General features: G+C 40.4%; 1 protein-coding gene across 2 annotated transcripts; it reads left to right on the forward strand.

The window, feature by feature from the left end:
• Positions 1-7,813: 7,813 nt before the first annotated feature.
• Positions 7,814-27,044, forward strand: LOC140202971 (carbohydrate sulfotransferase 12-like). Of its 2 annotated transcripts, none has more exons than XM_072268615.1 (2): positions 7,814-8,797; positions 20,666-27,044. In XM_072268615.1, the coding sequence occupies exon 2, from the start codon at positions 20,749-20,751 to the stop codon at positions 22,030-22,032; it is 1,284 nt and encodes a 427-aa protein (XP_072124716.1). In that variant the 5' UTR covers positions 7,814-8,797; positions 20,666-20,748; the 3' UTR covers positions 22,033-27,044. The 2 variants fall into 2 exon arrangements, with proteins under 2 accessions (XP_072124716.1, XP_072124717.1); XM_072268616.1 differs by having other exon boundaries at positions 7,814-8,784.
• Positions 27,045-27,292: the final 248 nt, after the last annotated feature.

Below are 27,292 nucleotides of genomic sequence, written 5' to 3' on the forward strand. Positions count from 1 at the left end.
ATTGAGAGTCAGAGGGTTGGAGATGAGGGAGCCCACTATTACAACCTGCCGGCCATCTGACAGGAAGTCCAGGATTCCAGGATCCAGCTGCGCCAAGCAGGGTCAAGGCCGTGTTCTCTAAGCTTCTCGTCAAGCTGGATGGAACTATGGTGTTGAACGCTGAACAGTAGTCCAAAAGCAGCATTCTCACATAAGCATCCTTCTTCTAAGATGTGTAAGGACGGTGTGTAGAGCAGTGGCTATTGCGTCATCTGTCGATTGGTTTGCCAGTAGGTTGTGTAGGGGTCCAGTTTGGGTGGTAGCAAGCTGCAGATGTAATCCTTGACCAGCCTCTCAAAGTATTTGCTTATCATTGAGGTGAGTGCGACAGGACACCAGTCACTCAGGCATGTTACCTTTGTCTTTTTTTGATACAGGGACAATGGTGGATAATTTGAAGCAGGAGGGCACTCTATACTGGGAGAGGGAGAGATTAAAAGTGTCTGTGAACACACCTGCCAGTTGTGCTGTGCACATCCTAAGTACTCGCCCTGGGATGCCGTCCGGTCACGCAGCCTTGTGACTGTCCACTCATTGGAAACATCTGTGTACCTCAGCCTCAGAGATGACCAGGTTGCAGGTTGTAGCGGTGGCTTTCCTCAGAGACTCAGAGTTAATGACGTCGAACCTAGCATAAAAACAATTGAGCTTATCTGGGAGAGAGGCCGCGATGTTGGCGGCACCACAAGATTTGGCTTTGAACTCAGCGATGGTATGCAAATTTTGCCACAAGTCATGTGTGCTACTTGTTGTGAATCTTGACTCAGTCTTCTCCCTATATTATTGTTTCACAGACTTGATAACTTTGTGGAGATCGTAGCTGGTTTTCTGGAGCTCTAGTTGATCGCCAGTGATGAAAACTTTATGTTGCACAGTAAGTGCTGCTCGCATGGAACTACTGATCCAAGGTTTCTGGTTCAGGAAAACCCTGACCGACTTCTGGGGGACAACATCGTCGATGTGCTTCTGGATGAAGCACGTGACACTGTCAGTGAACTTAGAGACATCCTTATTACGGAAGACATTCCAGCTGACGTCATCGAATGATGTCACCTCAGATGGTTGAAGAAGTTTGGCATGGGCCCCCAAATCCTAAGAACTTTCTACAGTGGCACAATTGAAAGCATCCTGACTGGCTGCATCACTGTCTGGTATAGGAACTGTACTTCCCTCAATTGCAGGATTCTGCAGAGAGTTGTGTGGACAGCCCAGCACATCTGTAGATGTGAACTTCCCACTATTCAGGACGTTTAAAAAGACAGGTGTGTAAAAAGGGCCTGAAGGATCACTGGGGACCCAAGTCACCCCAACCACAAACTGTTCCAGCTGCTACCATCCGGTAAATAGTACTGCAGCATAAAAGCCAGGACTAACAGGCTCCGGAACAGCTTCTTCCACCAGGTCATCAGACTGCTTAACATGTTGACAAAACTGTATTTCTACGTTATATTGACTATCCCGGTGTCCATACTATTTATTATAAAGTACTATATATTGCACATTTAGACAGAGATGTAACGTAAAGATTTTTACTCCTCATGTATATGAAGGAAGAAAAATTCAATTCAATTCTATTCATATCTATAGGGACAAGCACCTCTGAATATTCAAATACCTTTGTTACAAAGTAATTCATACAAATAGTGTAAGTTTCTGGGAGCAGAGATCCCTGACACCCAAAGTTAATGTTGTCAGGGCTGTCTCTTGAGTACACAATTATGTCTATACCTGTGACTATGTTTGATACGCTAGGCGACAATATTTGCCTGTTCTGCCAATTTACACCCAGTCACAATTTAGTCCATGTTGCCTGGTTTGATGCAGGCCAATTACACAATGCTCTTACATATGCAATCTCTCAGTCTGCGGCCAATTTACCTTCAATTTACTGCTTGGAATTTACAATTAAAACTAAGGCTATTTGCAAATTTCCTGAATTTATTTACATTTAATAAGAACTGAAGCCTGGTTTTTGTTTGAATTAAGATCTGCTATATTCACATACGGTAACACCAGAATATTCTCTCTCAGTATGTTCTATCTCATATTATATCAAAAGAGACTTCAAAGAGCCCTGGTAAAAGTCAAGTCAACAGGAATTTAAAGGTAAACTCTACTGCCTGGAGACATAATTGGCACAAAGATGGTAGATGGTTTTGGGCAGTTTTTCTTTTTTGTTTGTGGGGGGGAGGGGTCAATGATCTCAATCCCAGGCAAGTGCTGCAGGACCATTCAGCAGAGTGTGTTTGCCAAAGTTTAAATGTTCAAGAAAAGAGCTGGCTAAGTACTTGTAAGACTGGCGTCCTGTCACACTCACCTTAATAATAAGGAAATGCTTTGAGAGGCTAGTCCAGGATTACATCTGCAGCGTGCTACCACTCATACTGGACGCCCGACACACCCTACCGACACAACCAATTGACAGATGACGCAATAGCCACAGCTCTACACACCGTCCTCACACATTGGGATAAGAGGGATGCTTATGTGAGAATGCTGTTCTTGGACTACAGTTCAGCATTAAATACCATCGCTCCATCCAGGCTTGACAAGAAGCTCAGAGACCTCGGCCTTGACCCTGCCTGGCGCAGCTGGATCCTGGAATCCTGTCAGATCACCAGCAGGTTGTAAGAGCGGGCTCCCTCACCTCCACCCCTCTGACTCTCAATACAGGAGCCCCTCAGGGTTGCGTACTGAGTCCCCTCCTTTACTCCCTGTATACCCATGACTGTATCGCCTCCAATCTGCTAATTAAATTTGCCGACGACACTACATTGATTGGCCTTATCTCAAACAACAACAAGGTGGTCTACAAGGGAAGAAGTCATCTCTCTGACACAAACACGAGGAAATCTGCAGATGCTGGAAATTCAAGCAACACACACAAAATGCTGGTGGAACACAGCAGGCCAGGCAGCATCCATAGGAAGAAGCACAGTCGACGTTTCAGGCCGAGACCCTTTGTTAGGACTAACTGAAAGAAGAGATAGTAAGAGATTTGAAAGTGGGAGGGGGAGGGGGGAGATCCGAAATGATAGGAGAAGACAGGAGGGGGAGGGATAGAGCTAGGAGCTGGAAAGTTGATTGGCAAAAGGGATACAAGGCTGGAGAAGGGAGAGGATCATGGGACAGGAGGCCGAGGGAGAAAGAAAGGGGGAGGGAAGCGCCAGAGGAAGATGAAGAGCAGGCAAGGAGTAATTGTGAGATGGACAGAGAGAGAAAAAAAGGGAAAAAATAATAAATAAATAAATAAATAAATAAATAAATAAGGGATGGGGTGAGAATGGGAGGAGGGGCATTAACAGAAGTCAGAGAAGTCAATGTTCATGCCATCAGTTTGGAGGCTACCAAGACGGAATACAAGGTGTTGTTCCTCCAACCTGAGTGTGGCTTCATCTTTACAGTAGAGGAGGCCGTGGATAGACATATCAGAATGGGAATGGGATGTGGAATTAAAATGTGTGGACACTGGGAGATCCTGCTTTCTCTGGCGGACAGAGTGTAGGTGTTCAGCAAAATGGTCTCCCAGTCTGCATTGGGTCTCACCAATATATAGAAGGCCACATCGGGAGCACCGGACGCAGTATATCACCTCAGCTGACTCACAGATGAAGTGTCGCCTCACCTGTAAGGACTGTCTGAATGCTGGTGAGGGAGGAAGTGTAAGGGCATGTGTAGCACTTGTTCCGCTTACAAGGATAAGTGCCGGGAGGGAGATCGGTGGGAAGGGATGGGGGCAGACGAATGGACAAGGGAGTCGCGAAGGATGCGATCCCTGCGGAAAGCAGAAAGGGGGGGTAGGGAAAGATGTGCTTAGTGGTGGGATCCTGTTGGAGGTGGCGGAAGTTACAGAGAATTATATGTTGGACCTGGAGGCGGGTGGGGTGGTAGGTGAGGACAAGGGGAACCCTATCCCTAGTGGGGTGGCGGGAGGATGGGGTGAGAGCAGATGTGCGTGAAATGGGAGAGATGCGTTTGAGAGCAGAGTTCATAGTGGAGGAAGGGAAGTCCCTTTCTTTAAAAAAAGAAGACATCTCCTTCGTCCTGGAATGAAAGGCCTCAACCTGAGAGCAGATGCGGCAGAGACGGAGGAATTGTGAGATGGGGACACAGTTCTCTGATACAGCTGTGTCAAGAAAACAACGTCTCACTCAATGTCGCAAAAACAAAGGAGGTGGTTGTGGATTACAGGAGGAATGGAGACAGTCTAACCACCAGCGACATCAATGGATCTGGGTTTGAGAGGGTAAACAGCTTCAAGTTCCTCAGCATCCACGTCACCGAGGATCTCACGTGGTCTCTACACACCAGCTGTGTGGTGAAAAATGCACAGCTGCGCCTCTTTCACCTCAGATGGTTGAGGAAGTTTGGTATGGATCCCCAAATCCTAAGAACTTTCTACAGGGGCACAATTGAGAGCATCCTGACTGGCTGCATCACTGGCTGGTATGAAAATTGTACCGCTCTTAATCACAGGACTCTGCAGAGGGTGATGCGGAAGCCCAGCACATTTGTGGTTGTGAAATTCCCATGATTCAGGACATTTACAAGGACAGGTGTATAAAAAGGGCCCGTAGGATCATTGGGGACCCAAGCCATTCCAACCACAAACTGTTCCAGCTGCTACCATCTGGGAAGCGGTACTGCAGCATAAAAGCCAGGACCAACAGGCTCCTGGACAGCTTCTTCCACCAGGTTATAAATTATTAATTACTATGATTGCACATTGCACATTTAGATGGAGACGTAACGTAAAGATTTTTACTACTCATGTATGTGAAGGATGTATGAAATAACGTCAATTTTCAAATTCAAATTCAAACTTGCATGGTTATGGGAAAAATACAGGGAGTGGAACTAGCTGGAATGGACTCCCCAGGTATATTACCTGCTTCCATTTCTGTATCATATTTATACTTGCTAAGGGTTAACAACATATGAACAATACAAATCGGAATCTTTAAGTTCATTTTTAGGACATGGGTGCACTCATAATTGCAGGATTTATAGTTCATCAATATTAACCCCCACAGGCAGTCTTTTAAAATGTTGTAGCCTATGTGGTTATTATGTCCTCAATGTGATGCTGAAGAACAATTTTGAGGATTTGATCTAGTGATGATGAGCATGTCACCATTTCCAAGTGAGGAAAGTGGGTGACATAGAGGAGGACTAACAGACATGTACCTCTGCTGTCCTTGCCCTCCAAAGTGATGCAGGCAATTGGGAAGTACTGTCATAGACAAAAGACTTGGGAAGTTGCTCTTCTGCAGGTTGCAGAAGATGCACACCACAACAGCGTGTTGACAATGGAAGCAGGAATATTTCACTATACATTTAGATACTAATCAAACAAGTAGTAAAGCAACCAGTTGCTTAAAAGCTGCTCATCTTTCAAACAGATCCTAGATGATCTGCACCTCAGTTCAATTCATGTGGCATCATTTCATATCACTTGAGACCAAAGATCTATTTTTAGGCTACATTCTTTAAAATTTAGAGATATACCCATATAAGGAATGTCTTCTTCATATATTCTCTATAATTAGATCTTTCTACATCCTCAATTTATGGTATAGCTTCCCATGGTGAAGTATCATACTGGTGAATATACTGGTAAAAGTACCTCCCCCTTCACCTCCCCAAGTGCAAATCCCAAAATTGAGTGTACTACTGCAGTTGAAATTTGACTGAGGTCCAGTGCAACTCATTCACTATATACACAATCTCCACAAAAATGAAGCATCACATTAATCTTTTTGTACAGGTCTGCGAGCATATTGATTATTTGATATAGTTTGCTTCTCAGCATTCAGAAAACACTGAGATATACATATTATTTCAGCATTCTACCAATGCCTCTTTGAAGCCTCCTGCTTCTCTGAGCATTACTTATTGTTCTCTCTAATCTCGTATTAGCTGTGCTCTTCTTCCAAATTATTAACAAACATGGAGTTCCATAAACGATTCTTGTAAAACACATGTTAAACATCACTTGAGTGCAAACTTTATATTTACACTCTTTCTTGAAAGCCTCATTAATTTTCAACCTATGCAAATACTGTTCCAACCCTGTATAGTTATGCATCAGATAGAAGTGTACTAAATGCCTTCCGGATCCATATAGATGACAGAGGGGAAAAAAATCCTTATTGTGTTTTTAGTAATCTCCTCAAAATATCCAACTACCCAGAAATGATTCACCTTTAACAAGCTGGCTCCCTCTGATTATTTCATATTGATTTAAGAACTGAGTCACTATCTTTTATAGCAGATACAGCTTCCAAAGAATTGAATGACTTACAGCTGAGAAAAATTAGAGTTGCAAGAAATTTGGAAAACAAAAACAAAAAAATCCTAGAAACACTCAGCAGGCCGGTCCTGCCTGCGAGAAGGAAAGCAGTTAATGTTTCAGGTCGGAGAACATTCTGCAGGACGGGGAAATAGGTCAAATATCATGTAAACTCCAGAGAATGCAGCAGGAGGAATGAATAGAACAAAAGGAATGGCTGCAAAAGGATGAGACCTTGGCCAGATGGGTTAATGGAGCACTTGGAGGCTAAAAAGAGGCAGGGGAAAATGTAGAAAATCGAGCTGAGGTGGCAAATCAGCCATGAATGACAAATAGCTAGAAAGGCTCTGAACGTTAGATGGCTTATTCCAGTTCTTAGCTGGAAGAGTTGCACAGTATGGAAACAAGCCCTTCATCCCGATATATTTATCTTGAGCTGTTTCCACAAGCCTGCATTTTGCCCACATCCCCCTGAACCTTTCTCATTCACGTACCTTTCCAATTTTGTAAAAACATTATAATTTTATTTGCCTCACCACTTCACTTGCAAGATCCCTCCTGGATTATGAACACCCAATTTATGAACATAGTGCATTGGTGAATGAGTCTATGGGAGAATGACAAGGTTGCTGGCAATGGATTAGCCAGTCACTGCTGAACTGCAGGCGTCTTCTGCCAGGTGGGAATAAGACATTTTCACATGTCGTCTCTCATTATCCTGCCTGTTATTGAGTTAGTGAGGCAAGCTGGCATCCGCTCTTTCCAGGCCTGCTTGCTCTCCCCATAGTTGTATCTGTGAGACCCTTCCTCATTCCATTTCTGTTCATTTCCCACTCACAAAGAGGTCTCAGGCACAAATCTACATTCATGACCTGGGAACTGCCTGTGTCATTAAATTACTAAAGATTCCTAAATGTAGGAACCAGGGGTTCATAAAATCACAATATCAGCATGCCGATGATCTGTCTGCAGAGTTATGAACCTACACAATTTAAGTTTTAGTATTCCACTACTAGGAAGAAAACACTGCAATTATTTTAACGATCTGTGTCTCAAACTAGTGAATCATCTTGCAAAAATTGCTCTCCTTCCCCGTTCTAACGAAAAGTATTCATGTGGAAACATTAACACTGGCTCTCACTCCACAGTTGCTACCTGACCGCACCCTCTGTTTCCAATTCAGATTTCCAGCATCTGCAACTTCTTAGAAATATCCACTCCTGTCTCCTTCCAAAAAGCATGGCAGAATAATGAATCATGCTGAATGATTATGTGCTTATGTGATTATGTGTTATTTTAACCCTGCAAACTCAGGCCGCTAGTAACACTGCCGACCAACTCGAGAAGTGGCGCCTGCACCTTGCACGGCTGGCAGTCGGCAGTGCGCAGCCGCCCAAACGGCCGAGTTACTGGGCGTCGGCAGGTGGCTGTGCAGACTTGTCTCGCGATATGTGGCACTGTTGCTCGGTAACAGTTGCCAGAGGGAGCGTGGACTGATGGGCGGGCGGCGGGTTGTCTGTGCATTGACATGGACGTGAGGTGCGGCGGCTGCATCCCCGGCAACTCAAGCTTCCGCCGCCTGGACCTTCGAAAGAGCGGCGGGACATCTGTCGGAGAATAGCACGATCGAGGAAGGGCTGGTGGTGTTTCAGGAGGGAGAGCCGAGTCGACGACCCCCATCCCCGAGTGGAGCGGCGGCTGAGCGTCGGGGAAGCGGAGCCCCGTTCCCGGACCCTCGGGGTGGTGACGACCCCCATCCCCGAGTGGAGAGGCGAGGCGGCTGAGCGTCGGGGAAGCGGAGCCCCGTTCCCGGACCCTCGGGGTGGTGACGACCCCCATCCCCGAGTGGAGACGCGCGGCGGCTGAGCGTCGGGGAAGCGGAGCCCCGTTCCCTGACCCGCGGGGTGGTGACGACCCCCATCCCCGAGTGGAGAGGCGAGGCGGCTGAGCGTCGGGGAAGCGGAGCCCCGTTCCCGGACCCTCGGGGTGGTGACGACCCCCATCCCCGAGTGGAGACGCGCGGCGGCTGAGCGTCGGGGAAGCGGAGCCCCGTTCCCTGACCCGCGGGGTGGTGACGACCCCCATCCCCGAGTGGAGAGGCGAGGCGGCTGAGCGTCGGGGAAGCGGAGCCCCGTTCCCGGACTCTCGGGGTGGTGACGACCCCCATCCCCGAGTGGAGACGCGCGGCGGCTGAGCGTCGGGGAAGCGGAGCCCCGTTCCCGGACCCGCGGGGTGGTGACGACCCCCATCCCCGAGTGGAGAGGCGAGGCGGCTGAGCGTCGGGGAAGCGGAGCCCCGTTCCCGGACCCGCGGGGTGGTGACGACCCCCATCCCCGAGTGGAGAGGCGAGGCGGCTGAGCGTCGGGGAAGCGGAGCCCCGTTCCCGGACCCGCGGGGTGGTGACGAATCTGCACCCGGGCGGCAGTTGCGACCCTCCCCGGAAAGGACACGAGGTAGGGTGAGGAGGTAAGCGACACCGCTGGGAGAGAACCCGCTACATCGAGGCAAAGGAAAATTCCTGTCAGCCGTAAAGAAATAAAGAGGACATTGTGAAAGAGGAACTCCACGAGGTTGGGTTGGGAGGTGGGGTTAGTGGAGAGGGACGTATTTTGGCTTTTCTCGCCGACTTTGCACTATTTCACTCTTCTGAAATTTTAAGAAGAGAAGTTTATTTTCTTCTCTTAGTCCGACCGTTCTAAACCTGGACAGCGGAGCCTAACTTGAAGCTTTAGAAATACGATGCTAAAGACTCCTTTTGAATGAGCCACGGTATATATACTTAAGCTTTTTTTTTGGGGGGGGGTGCATTTGCGGATCGCTTACAAGTAACGTAGTCTCATGGACTAAGGGCTCTTGGTATTAATGGCAGTTTCATTTTCTGCCCCACTTGTAAAAGGTTAGAAACAGAACGACTAAAATGTTTGTGCCCAGTATTAATTCTGTTGAAATTTGACTGTAAGTCTAAAGACGTTCTAGACTTTAGATGCAATTGATAGTACTGATTCGATAGAAGATTTGTCCTTTTAAGTAGTTTGTGTAGTTTAAGATGTAACTAGTTGCTCTCTAGGAAGTTAATTTCGAGCGGCAGGACACTAAAACATTGATGTCCAACAAAAGTTAATTGTAAGTAGTAAAAGATCGTGGTTTTGGAGTTTATCTTTGCTGTTCATATTATTACTCATTTATATTTGTTTACTTATTGACGAAGAAAGTTTTGTACTCGTATTATCGTATAGGGTACTGAATCATAAATAGCAGCAGTAGACTATGCTTGCAGGTCTTCCATATTTGCTTTTGAAAGATAGGTTAGCTACTCTCAATGTGGTGTATGTGGGAAGGGTGGAGGAGGAGGTTCTTATCTCCATTTTGAATAGATGACCCTTTTTTTGAACCTGATTCTGGGGGCTCTAGCCAAAGAACCATCTTTGCATTAATGTTATCATACCCGGTTGCAATTTTGGCAGGTATGCTTTGGTAAGATGTGTTAATTTATTTAATTCTTTGTGGCAGTTAGGTATTGAAATTTGGTTAGTTAGTTACTGCCTGTTATACTGCTGGTGTTTAGGGCAGTAATGAAGGACATCCATCTCTCTCCTTGGCCATATCCTGTTGCACACAGATATGGAAGGATTCTTCATTGCTGTTTCAGTTACAATTTTTTTTGACTAGTCAGGGTTGTTAGTCCTGAGGTGACCCCCCCCCCCCACCACCACCACTCTTCATCTGCCTCTACTCTTTGGCCTGTGTTTGGCTTGGGTGACCCTACCAAGAGCCAACAAATAAAGTCCTGAATCCTGCCAACATAACTCTCTGGGTCATTGCGGTGCGCAAGCCTCCAAACCCTACAACAAAGTTGTGATTCTCTTGGAGGATTGAAATCTGTGTATAAGAAATTTTCATTTTTTAGGACCACACTTGCAGGACAGCAGTTTTTGTAAGACCTTGATGCAGTGGACATTTAAGCTTATGATGACTGTTATAAAAAGATGAAATGCATTATGGATCCTTGTTGTACCCAGGAACTTTGAATTAACTTGAAGAAAAATTCAAATCTGGGAAAGAAGGTATTTGTGCCTGAGTAAGCAGTTAGATTATATTCGTGTTACAGTTGTACCTAAGTATATTTATGGTGCTTGTGCCTGTTGTTTATTTATTGAGAATCAGTGCAGAATAGGTTTTCTGGCCCTTCGAGCTGTGCCACCCAGCGATCCCCCAGTTTACCAAAGAAAGGGTGCAGAGGAGATTTACAAGGATGTTGCCTGGATTGGGGAGCAGGCCTTATGAGAATAGGTTGAGTGAACTTGGCCTTTTCCCCTTGGAGCGATGGAGAATGAGAGGTGACCTGATAGAGGTGTACAAGATAATGAGAGGCATTGATCATGTGGATAGTCAGAGGCTTTTTCCCAGGGCTGAAATGGCTAGCACGAGAGGGCATAGTTTTAAGGTGCTTGGAAGTAGGTACAGAGGAGATGTCAGGGGTAAGTTTTTTTATGCGGAGAGTGGTGAGTGCGTGGAATGGGCTGCCGGCGGTGGTGGTGGAGGCGGAAACAACAAGGTCTTTTAAGAGACTCCTGGATAGGTACATGGGGCTTAGAAAAATAGAGGGCTATGGGTAAGCCAAGGTAGTTCTGAGGTAAGGACATGTTCAGCACAGCTTTGTGGACCGAAGGGCCTGTATTGTGTTGTAGGGGTTCTATGTTCTATGTTAATCCTAGCCTAATCCTGGGACAATTTACAATGATGAAATAACCTACCAACCGTCTTTGGACTGTGGGAGGAAACTGGAGCACCCGGAGGAAACTCATACGGTCATGGGGAGAACATACAAACTCCTTACAGGCAGTGGCAGGAATTGAACCCAGGTCGCAGGTACTATAAAACGTGCTAGCCACAACACTATCATGCTGTGTGGGAGGAGTTACTTGGGAACAAAAGCTGCAGTTGAAAAGTAGAAAACTAGTGTAAGGAGGACTGGAAGAGATGTACAGGACGTCGTTTTTGGAGAGGACCAGATTGATTGAATATAAGAAGCTTTAAGGTTTAAAGTGCATATACATAAATGAAAGATTAAAACTAAATAAGGTTGATGAACTGCAAATGCAGTTAACCATGTGAGATTATGATGTAGCCGCACAGAAACGTAACTTGATAAAAAGGCTAGAAATGTTTCTGAATACAAAATGATTTGTAAATTTCTGGCTCATATCGAAGCTAGTGTTGTTGTTCTTTTGGAAATGAGCCAGGTTAAGCGGAGGAACATTTAGGAAACAACGATTATAACGTCAGGTGTAGAATTGCTCTGGGAAAAGGTATGGTAAAAATAGTCATTTGGAAAAGAGGGCAATGTCAATAGGATGAAGAACAGATCTGGCCCTCCGTCTGTTAAGATCATCACTGACCTTCCTCCCTAGTAGAATTCTTCTATATTAACCTCATATTTGGATAGATATTCATGTCTGGAAATTGAAATCTGAGTATGTCAATCAAAATTATAATTGAACAATGGGCGGTGAAAATATTTCTGCCTTATTTCCTATGAGAAAAGATTGGCAGCAAACATAAAAGGGCATTCAAAACTCTTTCTATAGACTTGGATTGAAAGAGTAGAGATATACTGTAGCTGGTCAGAGACTAAAAAGAAAATCCACTCTTAGCAACAGAACACATGACTAAGATGTTAAATGATTCCCTGGTAGTTGTAGATGCTGTTGAAGTCACAGCAAAGGAAGATGTTCTGAAGATCGTGAGCTGTTGCAGTTTGCAAGGAAGAATGAGAGGAGGCAATATTTAACCAAGGGTAACAGAAGCAGATTAATTTAGGATCGGTGTATAATTTGTTGAGAATGTGGTTCAAAAAGGGATTCTCAGCAAGGAAGTGGTGATTATATCTCTTATAAACATTTCTTCAGCCTCATTCAGTATTACTCTGTTTTGGTGCCACACTTTAAGAGGGATGTGAAAGCCATAATGTGGGTGTGGGAGTCATTTCCTGAAATGATTCCAAGGATGAGAATAGGATAGTGAGGTTGTTCTCCTTGGACCAAAGCAGATTATAAGGAGATCTGGTGGAGTTATTAAAAATCATAAAGAGTAGATGGTAAGGTTAAAGGGTGACGATCCAGGGGACATAGAATGTAGGTGATTATCAAAAGAAAGTGAAATGTGGGGTAATATTTTTATTAAGCACATCGTTAATGTCTAGAGAGAACTACCAGGAATATCACTGGACAAAAACAACAGGAATTCTGCAGATGCTGGAAATTCAAGCAACACACATCAAAGTTGCTGGTGAACGCAGCAGGCCAGGCAGCATCTGTAGGAAGAGATGCAGTCGACGTTTCAAGCCGAGACCCTTCGTCAGGACTAACTGAAGGAAGAGTGAGTAAGGGATTTGAAAGTTGGAGGGGGAGATCTCCCCCTCCAACTTTCAAATCCCTTACTCACTCTTCCTTCAGTTAGTCCTGACGAAGGGTCTCGGCTTGAAACGTCGACTGCACCTCTTCCTACAGATGCTGCCTGGCCTGCTGCGTTCACCAGCAACTTTGATGTATATCACTGGACAAATTCAGTTGTAACGTTAAAAGGAAGCTGGAACCAAATTTGCAAAACTGTGGGCAGAGACATGGGATTAGATGGATTTACTTTGCATGGGATCTCAATTGATTTGAAAGGCCAAATAGTGCTGCAGCCCCTCTCCTGTTACTAGCATGAATGACACCAGGATACAACTAGCTGAGCTGCTGCCTTGCAACTCCATTGCCTTGGGTTCAATCCTAAACTCATGTTTGTGGATTTTGCTTGTTCTTCCTCAGACTGTGTGGGGTTCCTCCCACATCCTAAAAGCATGCAAGTTGGTGGGTTAATTGACCATTGTAAATTACCCCTAGTATGTAGGTGAGTGTGGGAGTTGATGGGAATGTGGGGGGAGGAAGAGAGGAATAAAATGGGATTAGTACAAGTGGGTATTTGAAGATCAGCATAAAATTGGGCCGAAGAGCCTGCTTCTGCACTATATCAATCACTCTGACATCGGAATGTCCTGCAGGACATTGGGCAGGGTTGGCAAGTAGACCAAGGTTGTGATCCATGTTAGAGGCAAAACATAAAGATCTTTTGTTTAAAAGACAGACTATGAAGTTGGAAGGTAGATTTAAAAAAGAAATCATTATCAGTTGTGCCATAAACTGGACAAAATAAGGAGAGGAAGATCAAGAGATTGTACATGTGCTTGAAGAAATTCTCTTACATTTCATTGGAAATCACTAAGGCAAAGCTAAATCAATGGGCTACCTTCACCTGACTGACATGGCATTAATATCCTTGTGTGTCAAATTTGTGTGTGCATTTTGACTGCTGATCTCGACCCAAGTCTATTGTAAACAGGCACTCCTCAAGTTTGGTTCCAGAGAATTGCCTATAAACTTTTTTCTGGGAGAAAAAAAATCAATTGGGGTTGATTAATATGGTCATTTATTTATTGTCTTCCCTTGTTTAGCTGCAAAGGTACAGAATCTGCCCCACCTTCCATGGGTAGCTTTGACCTTAAAGTATCAATGGATGTTCCAATGTTTGATAAAGTATTTTACAAATGTCAATAGAAGAGATTGGTCAGTTTACAAAGTAAATCTCTTGAGTGGTCTCATTGTGAACTGACAGCCTGAGTTCTTAAGGGCAATGGTGCTGAATGTGAAATATTTTTTAAAGACATTTTTTAAATTACCAGTTACTCCAATTCCATAACTCCTGAAATGTGTACATTTCTGTAACTAATTTTCCAATCTTGAAAAGTGGGATTTTCATAAGTCAGGTCTTATGTTACTGTGGGAGCCCCTGCAGTACTGTAGTTCACATTTTATTTATAACCTCCTGGGCCTTTTTCTCCCGCTCCTAAACTTCCTGGCACCCATTTATCCTGTTGTCTAAATCAGCATGCCTGTGCTGTTGACAAACAGCACTGTGCATATTGGTTTTATCTTGTTTGGGATCTCTGATCTTAACTTTGGAGTCTCCTACTGTTTCCTCTCATCTGTAATTGCCAACTGGACATGTGCTAATTTTGGCCATGCCTTTGTAACTTGTTTTATCCCACTTGGGAGCTCTGACCTTAACTTTGGAGTCTCCTGTTTTCTCATCTTTAATTGCTGACAATGTGCATTTCCATTGCCACTCTAGCCTCTAAGTCCTTTATTTCTATCTTACCTTTCTTCTCTAGTACAAATTATAAATCTTCATTGATCAGATTTACATCTTCAAGCACATAGATTTTGCTATTGTGCACAAAGTATAATCAGGAAATGACAGAATAAGGATGAGAATTGTCTTATTTTCTGATGAAAATCCAAGCAACTATAGATGTTGGAAATCTGAAGTAAATGTACTGGAAAAGTTCAGCTGGTAATGGGTCTCAGACTTGAAATATTAACTACTTTTTCCAGAGGTGATATCTGACTTGCTAGCTTTCTCTGCATTTTCTGTTTTTCATTGTGCTGGTGGATGAGATTTCATCAAGAAATGTATTCATACTTTGCAAAATATGGTCAAAATTGCGGCTTCGGCAAAATTAGTGCTTGGAAAAAATGTAAATTACTTCCTCTAATCTTTTATTTAGTTTAATGCCAAAGTTTACTAAATGGGGCCTGCAATAATCTTGCTAGGAATTTGTGCATCTTACTGGTGTAGTGGAACAGATTAACTCTTCCTCTATTTGTTACGTTTTGTCAACCTCAGAATTTTGTTTGGTAACAAATCTCACCCGTATTAATTATCACTTCTGTAATCTATCAGTCTAATTTCTTTAATGCATTGAAGCTGGATTTCCGAATCTTTGCCACTTTACAACGAGCTATTCCCATTTATTCACAATATGATTTCAATTTTTGCTGAATTGTGTGCCGTTTAGTTCTGTGGTTCCACCTTACTGGATTCTTGGTTGAAGCTGACCATATGTGAAGTATATTTTAACAAGTCTCCACTTGGAGATTTTTTTTTTAAGGAAAAATATATAAGTGGTGTAAAAACAAATTTGGTATTCTAGTCCGGTTCCATAATGTTTTATATACCCTAATATCTTTCGAAACACTTCAGTTTTTTTCTTAAATAACCATACATCTGTCTTAACTTTAATTTGTTGTAATATACTTGTTTTACTACTATGAGAGTAATTTTGCTGTATGCAGGTTATTCTGAATTTGGAGTAGAATGACTGAATAAATTACTCTAAAGTTAAATAAACAGGGCATCGTCTTGGATAGCTTTCATACTAATAGAGATGCATTACCAGAATAAGCAGGCATGCAGTGCAGATGATCCCCCATGATATGGCAGTTCAGGTAATGGTAATTCAACTCAATGGAATTCAGGGGTCATTACCCAAAAAATTGAGATGCAAAATAAATCTTGCTCTTTAGGATTTAGTGTTGGAACTAAACACAAAATATGAAAAAAACAACAAATTTTGTCAATTTGCCCTCCTTTGCTGTGTCTTCTCTAGTCCAAGGACACATGAATAAATGTCTCATGCTGCAGCATTGCCAAACTCTCTATTTGCAAGGCATTTTCTCTGATGTGCTGCATTGTGGGGAGCTGCAGTAAGTAAAGCCAGATCTTACTCTGGTTCCTTAAAATAATTCCTTGTCATTACTACACACTTAATCCATTATTCCCTGTGACTCTCCTTCTCCCAATAACGACAATCTTGGAATTTCACCCCTTTTTGTGATATCTCCACTTACTAACCCTGGATCCAAATCCTTATCCATTCCTTGATTGCAGTGTTGGCTTTGGCTCTTAAATATGGTGGTGAGTCACTTTACCATTGCTGCCAAGCTAGCTTAATAGGAGAAAAAAAAACATCCTGTAGGAATGCATCTCCCCTTTTAACATGGGATTCAATTGAGGGGAGAATTGGTCTGCATCACGAACAAATGCGATATGGGTGGTCTTCTGGGAATGCAAAGCCTTCTTGATGCTAGAGTTGCCTATACGAATTATCTTAAATCACGTTTTCTTTTTTGGGTACTTTGAATCGCAGTTAGAATTTGTTCTATTTTCAAAGCATGTTAAATTGCACAATAAAGAACCATATTTCATTCTATTAAACCTTTGTTATTAAATTTCTCCAGTAAAGATAGCAATTTAAGCAAAGTAGTTTCGTTTAGTATCTGAGAACCAAATTACAATTTTTTTCAAATGAACTTGTTTTTAGTTTTTATCAGTTTGGTCAGGAAAATAAAACAAACAAATGGAAAAAAATAGTTGTGCTGCATGTGTGGTATTTGTGGAACCAAATGTCCCTAGCAATTTTTAGGGCAGGATATAATTTGCTGTGTTGTAAGCAATAATACAATAATATTAATCTTGGCTCCATAAAGCCATATTTAATGTTTTATCCCAAATACTGTAGTTTAAAATTTTAGAAGTTCTCAAGTCAGTCATAAGCAAAATGATTACAGAATATTTATGAATATTTCAAGACTAACTTTGCAACAAATCTTGCAGAATTTTGCAATATCCAGTGATTCCTCTTTTTTTTAAATGTATATTAAGGTTGTGACAATGGAAGAAATGTGCTTTGGAGTATATGGTATACTGGAATTGGTGTATTTATGGCTAAGAAAATTTCTCTAGTGTTTGGCAAATTTATCATTGGCAGAATTAAACTATGGATATACGCAGCGATATTTGTGTTCAAATTATGGTTTAGTAAATTATTCCTATGGATTTGAGTTTTATCAATAATCAAATTTAAATTTCTATGTAGATTTGTGTAGTTCTCACTATAACTGCATCCTTATCATGAGATTCCGTTTCCATTATATACTATCAACATTTTTTTTTATCTTGTAGAACATTTTTTACCTAGGAAAGTTTCTGGAATTTTGTCCTTTTCCTGTTTACTCTGTATACCTTGGACTTTAGATACAACACAAAGTCAGATCATCTGCAGAAATTCTCTGATGACTCAGCAATAGGTGGGTGTATAAGGGGAGGACAGAATATAAGGCCCTGATGGTGGACTTTGTTGAATGATGCACTTTGTTGAATGGTGTAAGTTGAATCATCTGCAATTCAACATCAGAAAGATAAAGGAGATGGTGATAACTTTAGGAAGACAGGCCTACACTGCTCCATGTTACTATTGATGGTGAGTATGTGGATGTGGTGAGGACCTACAAGTAACTTAGAGGTGCACCTGGACGCCATACTTGAGTACAGCACCAACACAGAGACTGTATGAGAAGGGCCAGGGTCAACTCGACTCCCTGAGGAGACCGAAGTCCTTTGGAGTATGCAGACCTTTCCTTCTCATGTTCTACCAGTCTGTTGTCACCACTACAATCTTCTATGCAATGGTGTGCTGAGACAATGGCACCAACATGGGTGATGCCAACAGGTTTAATAAACAGATGAGAAAGGCTGGCTCTGTTATAGGAGTCAAACTGGACACACTGGAGGTTGTGGTAGAACAAAGGACCCTCTGGAAAAACCTGGCAATTTTGGACAATGTTTCTCACCCACTGTATGCCACCTTGGCTGAACAGAGAAGCACTTTCAGTAACAGACTAAGACAACTGCATTGCTCCAATGAGCAGTATATGAGGTCATTCTTACTCTTGGCATCAGGCCGTATAATGAGTCCACCTATAGCCAGGGAAGTGATCTTATAATCTTTGACTTGTAAATCTTGTATATCTCAATTATAAGGTAACTTTTTTATTTCTTCTCTTCTAATATTTGTATATCCGTGGACTTGTAATACTACTGTGACACTAATTTCCTTTGGGATTAATAAAGCATCTCGATCTAATCTATTTGGTAAGAGTTCAAAATTTTAATTTTAGGTTAACATTGATTTAATTTGAACATACAGAAATTGATTACTTATTAAATGTCAGAAATATGCAGATGAAAATGTTAAAATTACATTTAAACTTGCATTTGAAGGTGGGGTTTTACTTAGGGACAGTTTTCTGCAGCTGGATACATCAGCCAAAAATTGTGCTATTAACCATTTTATTGGGTGGAGAATTGCAGCATGATTAATCCACATACAGAATTCTGGTTCAGCTGTTCGAACTTAATCGTGTGCATCTTAGCATAAGCAATTATTCATGTTAATTTCTCTTTTAGTTGCTTCACAGAGATTCAGTGGCAATTTTGACCCATGAGTAACCGACTTTCCTGAATAATTTTAACATCATTGAACAGAATTAATTTTCCATACTGTATGTTCACTATTAAAAAGATTTGCCATCACAAATTTCTTGTCCCTGTCAAAACCATCCCTAACCCCATTGTTTCCTTTTCCATCAGTGCCTTCATTGCTTAAGTTGGTTCACTATAAAATATTTCTAATCTCTACCATGAGAAACGCCTCACCACAATCTCTTTTTGCTTAATTAACACCGGTTAATTATGTCTGTATTACAGCTGGCAAGTATCCATATTCCCTTGGCATTAAGTTTTGAGCTCTCGTCATAAAGCTGTCAATGCTGCTTTAATATTTTTGTCATACAGGTTTCCCCCGCCATCCGAAGGTAGGTCGTTCCTATGAAACGGTTCGTAAGCCGAAATGTCGTAAAGCGAAGAAGCAATTACCATTTATTTATATGGGAAAATTTTGTGAGCATTTGCAGACTCAAAAATAACCTACCAAATCATGCCAAATAACACACAAAACCTAAAATAACTAACATATAGTAAAAGCAGGAATGATATGATAAATACACAGCCTATATAAAGTAGAAATACTTTTCCACAATCATTACTGAACTGTTCTCCGTAGCGAAAATCTCACGCAAGCGCTGTTGGCAAGAACACTCTCTCCAGTAATCTTTAAGCTATGAAGCTGCCAAATCATACCAAATAACATGTAAAAATACACAGCCTATATAAAATAGAAATAATGTATGTACAGTGTAGTATCACTTACCGGAATCGAGAAGACAGCGCAGAGCGCACGATGGTGTGTTAGACTTGGAGTTTGGGTGGTGCTGTGGCCCCCACCCTCCGGGCCGCTGAGCGATACATTGCCGTGAAGAACGCAGGGGTCCAGCGGTAGTCGGGAGGTACACAGCACACCTCTGGTCTGGGCCGACAATTATGTGTCGGCAGCACCTAATTAATTAGCATGTTTATTTTGGCTTTTTTCTTAAAGATGTGCTGTGTGCCTCCCGGCTACCTTTGCATTCTCTGCGAATCGGTATTGGTCCGCGGCCTGGGGGTTGGGGTGGTGGGACACTGGGGTGTCATCTCGTCGCCTGTTTCCATTAGAGCAGGCAGCTCATCTTCTATCTCTGCCCGCCTCGATGTCAAAGGTTGAGGTTCGTCGTCTGCTGTGGCTGATGTGGAAGGCTTGCTTGACTGCTGAGCCTCGCGCATTTTTCTATCACACAGTTCTTTAATAAGGACTCAAACCATCCTGCAAATATCCTCTAATCTGACGTACCCTTTCAAAATTAAAGTCGTACTTTATCGTTACTCATTTGGTTTCCATTGTTATCCTTTTTTCTTCCAATTGCATGAGCTCTTCATCTGTCAGTTCTTGGTCGTGGGATGCCAAAACCTCCAACATCATGTTCGTCAGCTTCCACAAGCCAAACTCACGTTGTCCTTACTTCCTTCACCATGATCAAAACGCTTAATTATGTCTAGTTTTACCGTAAGTGTAACACCCTTACGAGCTCTTTCAGGCTTTTCTGATACCATAGAACTCATCTTGCAAACAGCTGCTCACAGGCACGTGTTAAAGTGAAGCAGTTCCAAATTCGGGGGAGAGCGTCTGCTCGGGATGCGCTGCCTTTTATCGCGTGCTGAATTTTTTTTTCGTAACAGTGAAAACACCTGAAAGCGAAAATAATGTAGGTCTTTCGTAACAGTGAGGTTTCGTAAAGCGAACGTTCGAAAAGCAGGGGACACCTGTATTTCTTTTCTCTAATAACTTTGAAGCTATTGCACGACTTCGAGAAAAATTCTGTCTCACTGCTTTGATACAACAGTTTTCCAAACTTCTTTAGGGATAATTTCAAGTTAACTTGTAGTGGAAGCAGGTTCCTAACTGTTAAATTCACATTATCAATCTGTTTCAGTGAAACTTTGTCTGCATTATAACAGGCAGATGTACAATTGCGCTAGTTATTTCCATGTACTGCCTACCTCTTCAATCGAATAAAGGTTGATTGCACTCCATATTAATCACATCTAATTTTAAGGCAGAATTAAAGCCCTAAGTTTGTTCATAATTGATATGTTTTACCTTAAATAATGTCATATGTAATTTTTGCAATTGAATGATTATGAATCTGAATCTTTTTTTCATTTTTTTTTTTGTTGCAGGTTGCAGTTTTGAGATGGTTTTTCACTGAAACTTCTACCAAAGGCCTGGTGACCAAGCCAGGACAGGTTGTTAAAGCCTCAAGATGAGTAAATCTCGGATTTTCCAGTTCTGTGGCATTATGGCTTGTGTGTTTATGATTCTACTGATCATATTTTATTGGGATGATGTTGGAACAGCTCGTTTCTATTTGCACACTGCTTTCATACAAATTCAGGCCACACATCTTCCACCCATGAAAAACCAAAACTATGACCATTCAAATTCCAAAAAGATAGCAGGAGAGAGAATAACCAGTTCCAAGGCTACCATTCCTGATAATCTGGAGTTAATGTATTTGGAAAATACAAAAGAATACAAAGAGACAGAAAATTCAAAAGTAAACCAACTTTTCAATGAAGTATCTCAGCCTGACTTTGAGGAGAAAGTGGAAAGCTTTGAATTGGGAATCAATTCTGGGAAAACTACCAATGAATTACAACGGATACAGAAAGAGAGGAAACAAAAAATTGAAGATGCTTGTACAGACTCTAGTGTTATGTTCTCAGGAAAAAATAGGAATTTTGAAGATATTCCAAATAAAGAATTGGACCATCTAATTGTGGATGACCGGCATGGGATTATTTATTGTTACGTACCAAAGGTAGCATGCACTAATTGGAAACGGATCATGATTCTTTTAAGTCAAAGTCTTTTAAATCAAGGTATTCCATATCGTGACCCACTTGAAATCCCCAGGGACCTTATACACAACTCAACCAGCCATTTGACATTTAACAAGTTCTGGAAACGGTATGGAAAATTCTCAAAACAGTTGATGAAGATCAGACTGAAGAAGTATACCAAGTTTCTCTTTGTACGGGATCCTTTTGTAAGATTAATTTCTGCATTTCGCAGCAAATTTGCTGTTCAGAATAATGATTTTTATAGCCGATTTGCAAGGCCAATGCTCAAACTGTATGCTAATTATTCCAACCCTCCGCAAACTGTCAATGAAGCTTTCTCTGCAGGAATCAAGCTCACCTTTACTAACTTCATTCAGTATTTGTTGGATCCTCAGACTGAGGAGGAGATCTCTTTTAATGAACACTGGCGTCAGGTATATAGACTGTGTCACCCATGTCAAATAAATTATGATTTTATTGGAAAATTAGAGAGTTTGGATGAGGATGCCAGTTATTTACTCAAATTGCTGAAGGTTGACAAGCTTGTTCAATTTCCATCCAGTTCACGGAATCAGACAGTTGCCAGTTGGGAACATGAATGGTTTGCAAAAATTCCAGTGGCATGGAGGAGAAAACTATATGAAATTTACAAGCCTGACTTTGTTATCTTTGGTTATCCCAAACCAAATTTATTACTTGACTGATCTCATAGATGCACTAATTGCCTTAAGTAAGATAAGTACTCATATAGTTAATGCCTTGTAACTCCTTGACTGACCTCTTCATGCCAAAAACAAATTGAAATTTTGGAGATGATGCATTCATAGCATATTGATTGTTACATTTCTCCGCCTTGTCCCGTGTATTTTATTTGCCAGCTATCCTTATCAATAGATAGTTGTAAAATCAGTCTGATAGTCTTGGAGTTGTATTCTGTATCTGCTAAACTGCCATAATGTGGAGTGAAAATAATTGGTATTTAACATGATCCTTGCTGTGAGAGTAAGATCTTTATTGCTGTTTTGAGGTATTTGATATTAATAACCCCATAGCAATTGTTGAAAAATCTTTCGAGTGCTTTTTGGATTTAGGTTGTTAGAATCAGTATCAGGAAAATACTAAGAATATTGTGTCTTTATCAATGTCTGTTTATTGTATTTTTGATTGCGTTTTAAGCTTCCTCCCGTAGTATAGAGACTTAAAAAAAGAGTTTTAACCAAAACTCATTTGGTTAACCTGCTTTGTACTTGCCCCATTCATGATGTCCTGCATAATATACTTTGACATTTATGTTCCTCTTAAAATAAGGCCTAATACTGCCCATCTTTTAGTGTTCTTAATGTATTTGCTACAACAGCTTGAAAGTGATTACTTATGGAAAAAAAAAATGAGATAATTACTTAATATCTTCCAGAACATTGCAATATTGAGTTAATACCAAATTTAACCGTAGTTATTGCAAGCAGTTATTTAATTTCTGCTAAATTAAATGGGTACAAAATGCTATTTGTAGCTATTGTGCTTGGAAACATATTAAGTCAAAATTATGTGCCTTGTATTTTCTCACAGCAGTAAATATATTTTGCACATGGTGTCAAATTTCAGTAAGTTGAACTACTGGTCCTAGTCCATAAGGACATAGAAAAGTGTTAATATATTGTTTAATGGAAATTATTCAATTATGGGACAAACAAATAAACTTGATCAGGTTAGGGGCGTCTTTGCACACATGTTGTTTGAATAGTTAAAAGTTAGGAAAATATTTTTTGTCCTAATTTGGAAGCTATCTTGAGCAAGGATAGTTTTAGCCTTTATGGAAGTCCTGATAATATGAAGCTCTGTTCCATTCTTATTAGTTTTAATAAAACTAGTAAAAAATTAGTTTTAATTTTAATATTGTGAAGAATGACTTGTCTTTTGAAGTAGACTAGATATCAAGAGAAACTTAAGCATTTAAAAGGGGAGAAAGTTCAAAGTGAGCGGGCCTCTTATAGACTAGGAACATAGTGATAAGGAATAAATGGCAGAGGAGTTAGGTGGTAGCAGCACATACTAGTAGTACTGGGAAAGAAATTAAATCCCTTCACAATTAGAGTATTGATGTTAGGCAAACTAATGGGTCAAAAAATTAAGCTCTCTGGACCTGGTTATTTGCATCTTGGGATCCTATAAGAAATAGTTTTTCAAATAAAAAAAACTTGGATTCCAGAGAGGTATGAGAGGATTGAAAAATTATCAATGCGATGCCCTTATTGAATAAGGGTAATAGGCATAAAATAGTTATCAATCAGTCTAACAATTATAGCAAAAATGCTAAAAGTGTTCATTAAGATACCAGCTGTACAGTTGGCAAGTTGTAAATAGATTTGGCATAAGTTATGAAATAGAAATAGTATATGACTTTTATCAAAGTTCTTTGAGGAACCAGAGTCAATATGGCAGAGCTAGTAGATTTTAAATATTTAGGTTTCCAAAATGTGTTTACAAGTTGTGACATGAGATTACTTTGAAAGCTGAGGGCTCATGGAGGCAATTTATTGCATGAATTAAAAGTTGAAAACGTTGGAAAAGCAAGCTTAACAGCTTCTGTGGAAAGGGAAGTGTGTAATGTCTCAGGATTAGAACACTGGCAGAATTGGGGAAAGAGAAGTGTAAGTTGGTTTTCAGTAGCAGAGAAGGTGGAAGAGGATGAGCAGAACAAAGGGAATATCTGGAAGGGTGAGGCCAAGTGAATTGAGCACAGCTGAGGTAGCATTTATAAAGATGTGCTCCTTTTCTATGTAACACATTACTAATGAGGCCATTGGATATGCCACAGATAAAACTATTATCAGTTGAAAACAAAACACCCACAATGATGACAGGCAGAAATGACAAGTTCTCAAAAAGAAAGGATGAGTAAAACCTGGAGAATTTGGTATTAAATTCAGAGGTTTCAGTGTACCCAGACAAAAACAAGGTACTAATCTTCAAGCAACACACACAAAATGCTGGAGGTACTCAGAAGGCTAGGCAGCAGCTATATAAAGGAGTACAGCCGATGTTTCAGGCTGAGACCCTTACTCAGGACTGAGTAATCCCTCTGGAAAAGGAGGTCCACCATGTTTTTCATACACAAACCAGCTTAAAACTACACAACCATTTCAAGCTTGCAATGTGTTGAAATTGTCTGCCGTACAATTCTGGCTTTGAGACATGAATTATTAAATTATGGGCCCTTGAGATTGAAAATATAAAATGAGAGGATGTTTACAGATTACTTTTCTGTATGTGGAATAGGGCTGGTGAGGAAGAGTTGTGCTTTGTACAGAAACTAAGCACATCGGCTTGTATATTTATTGCTTCAGAGCTGCAATAATCTTTTCCCTTGAAGTATTCTTGAAATTTAAAAATGCCTTCACTCAGACTATTTTGGTCTTTAATAAGTGAAAGTGATAATTTGAGAGTCACCAATCATGTCATGCTTCACACTTTCAATTAGTTAGAGTTTGTGTGAAATTAAATATTGCAAGTATGATGCTAATTATGCTATGTTTTGACCTATTGAGTTGCCTGTATTACCAACTACGCATGTGATGCATATGTACCATTTGCCAAGGTGGTATGCAAGTGCAACAAACATTTTTCATACTCCCTTTTCCTGTCTGCCCTTTTCCTCCGTGCATTGTAATATCTTTGCATTCAGGCAAACTGCAAGGAAAACATAAATTTAACATGGCAAGTTTAGCATAATTGAAGGCAATGGGATTAAAGGGGTAGTGGCTGTTAGATTATGATGTTGGCTGAGAGACAGATTGCTCTATCACCAAGAGTTGGTATTGGGTATTTTTGACTTTTGACTTCTAGGTTTCAAAATTAGTAGATGTCATGCATCTTGGAAATCTAATGAACAGTGAGGGTGGTAATATTTTAAAAGGATATTGACTAGTGAATTTTACAAAATATGGGAGATTAAATTTAAATGTGGAGAACTATTGTGCTTTATTACAATAAGAATATGCAGAGAGAATATGAACTAAATTGGCTAAGTTCAATCTATCAAAACCATTGGAAAATCTGCCTTCAAGTTTCCCATTAACCATTTGTTCTGAAAAGAACTTTCTTGGCTTTTCCATACAACTAAAATCTCACAACCTTTATTGTATATCTCCGCTGCACCCACTCTAAGCCCACAGCAGACTTCCCATGAGCAAGAGAATGGAGCAGGCAAGATGGTGTTGAGGTAACATTGTAAAATTTAGTACCTGTATTCCTGATACTATGCTTTTTTAACCCCTGATTTTTGAATTTTCACAACTGTTTATGGGTTTGTTTTATTTTTCTGTATGGTTGCTAAATTGAACATGTTTTCCTGTACTCCACTTGTAAAATTATTAGGGTGATAAAATATATATGGTCTAAACCATATAATTGAATCACTTCATCTAATTTACATTTTTTAATGCAGGGCAGTTATATTTTGCAATAAAGAGAAAATGTAGAACTTAGAGGCAGCTTTAGATTTATGGGTGTAATTGAGGATCAGTTTAAGAACAAATTATTAATTGTTATTCTGTATATCTAATTCTTGCTCTAGCCTGTTCATGGAAATATTCCAGTATCAGAATAAGTATACTTTTACAACCAAAAGTAATTATGTTTTTAGAATTTCCAGATATTTCATAATTGCGATTAATGGTTTCTAACTATTAATCATCCTAGTAACTCCAAAATCATTGTACTTTTAGCATTCCGTAAACCAGAGTAAAAATCTGATTTAACTTTCATTTTGTGTATTAATGTAAACTTATGCTTCAGTTACTTGTTAATGTTGATATTATTTGATATGTGAAGTCATTCAGAGACCAGATGTGATTTTTATTTTTAACTAAACAAAAGCATGAGAATTTGTGCACTTTGCAGATGAAAAGGTGCATTTCAAGTGCCTGGTCATTGTGTTACTTGTATGTACAGTCACAACTCTTTTCTCCATTTGATGTGAAGTTCCATTGAAGTTTAAAAACATACTTTTAAATGAAGGGAAGTCTTGGATCTTTGTGTAAATTGAACTTTTTAAAGTATATTTTGATAATGACAGATTTTATAAAGTTGCATTTTTGAACTTTGTTTTCTTTAAAATGTTCAATACATTATTTATTCTATTCAGATCTCTAAATTAACGGTCATATCCAGGTGAATGACCACATATGAACTGGGAACATGTAAAATGGAACTTTGAGAGAAAATGTAAAAAAAATGTCTACAACTCTTTTTTTTTAAAACTGCTATTTATAAAATTTTACACTTTCAATGGAATATATCACGTATTGCCTATTAGTTTCTTTTGTTTTTATTTCAAAGATGAACAACAGCAGTTTTTGCTATCTCTTAGTTTTGCATTTCTATAGAAGTGGGCAAAAAGTGAAAATATGTGCTGTTCAGTGTAGATATTTTTGTAAAGTTACTGTTTTTGTAAATGTGCAATAAAACCTCAGGCTTAATTATGTACAATACAGCTATTGTGTGAATGGAATTTGTCAGCTGCTTCTTCTGGATACAGAGGAGTGTTAGAAAATGCATAACTAAAATTTTTGCTCCTAACTAAATTATACTCTACAACGAAACATTCTGATGTTATAAAACTTGTAAAGAAAGTTCTCATTCACATACTTGAACCCAATTGTATTGGTTAAGAATGCCCTGTGACTTTTGGACAATTCTTTGATATGATTTTGCTGAAACATCCATGGTATTTCACAAAGGCTATACCTAAGTCTAAATCTCAGTGAATTGCATAGTGATCAGCTTCAAAGTAAATCAAAGCTGAAACTTTCAAAATAAAATTATTTTCAGTACTTATGTCACCATATACTACTTTGCAATTCATTTTCTTGTTGGCATTCTCAAGGTAGAACAAAGAAATACAACAAAATCAAGAAAAAAAACTACAAAGACTTACAATCAATGTGCAAAAGAAGGCAATCT

Source organism: Mobula birostris, chromosome 9, assembly GCF_030028105.1.
Source record: "Mobula birostris isolate sMobBir1 chromosome 9, sMobBir1.hap1, whole genome shotgun sequence".
In the NCBI taxonomy this organism is placed as follows: domain Eukaryota; kingdom Metazoa; phylum Chordata; class Chondrichthyes; order Myliobatiformes; family Myliobatidae; genus Mobula; species Mobula birostris.

What these genes read in the sequence shown, in the direction of transcription:
- LOC140202971 (XM_072268615.1), top strand. Translation starts at nt 20,749, where the DNA reads ATGAGTAAATCTCGGATTTTCCAGTTCTGTGGCATTATGGCTTGTGTG.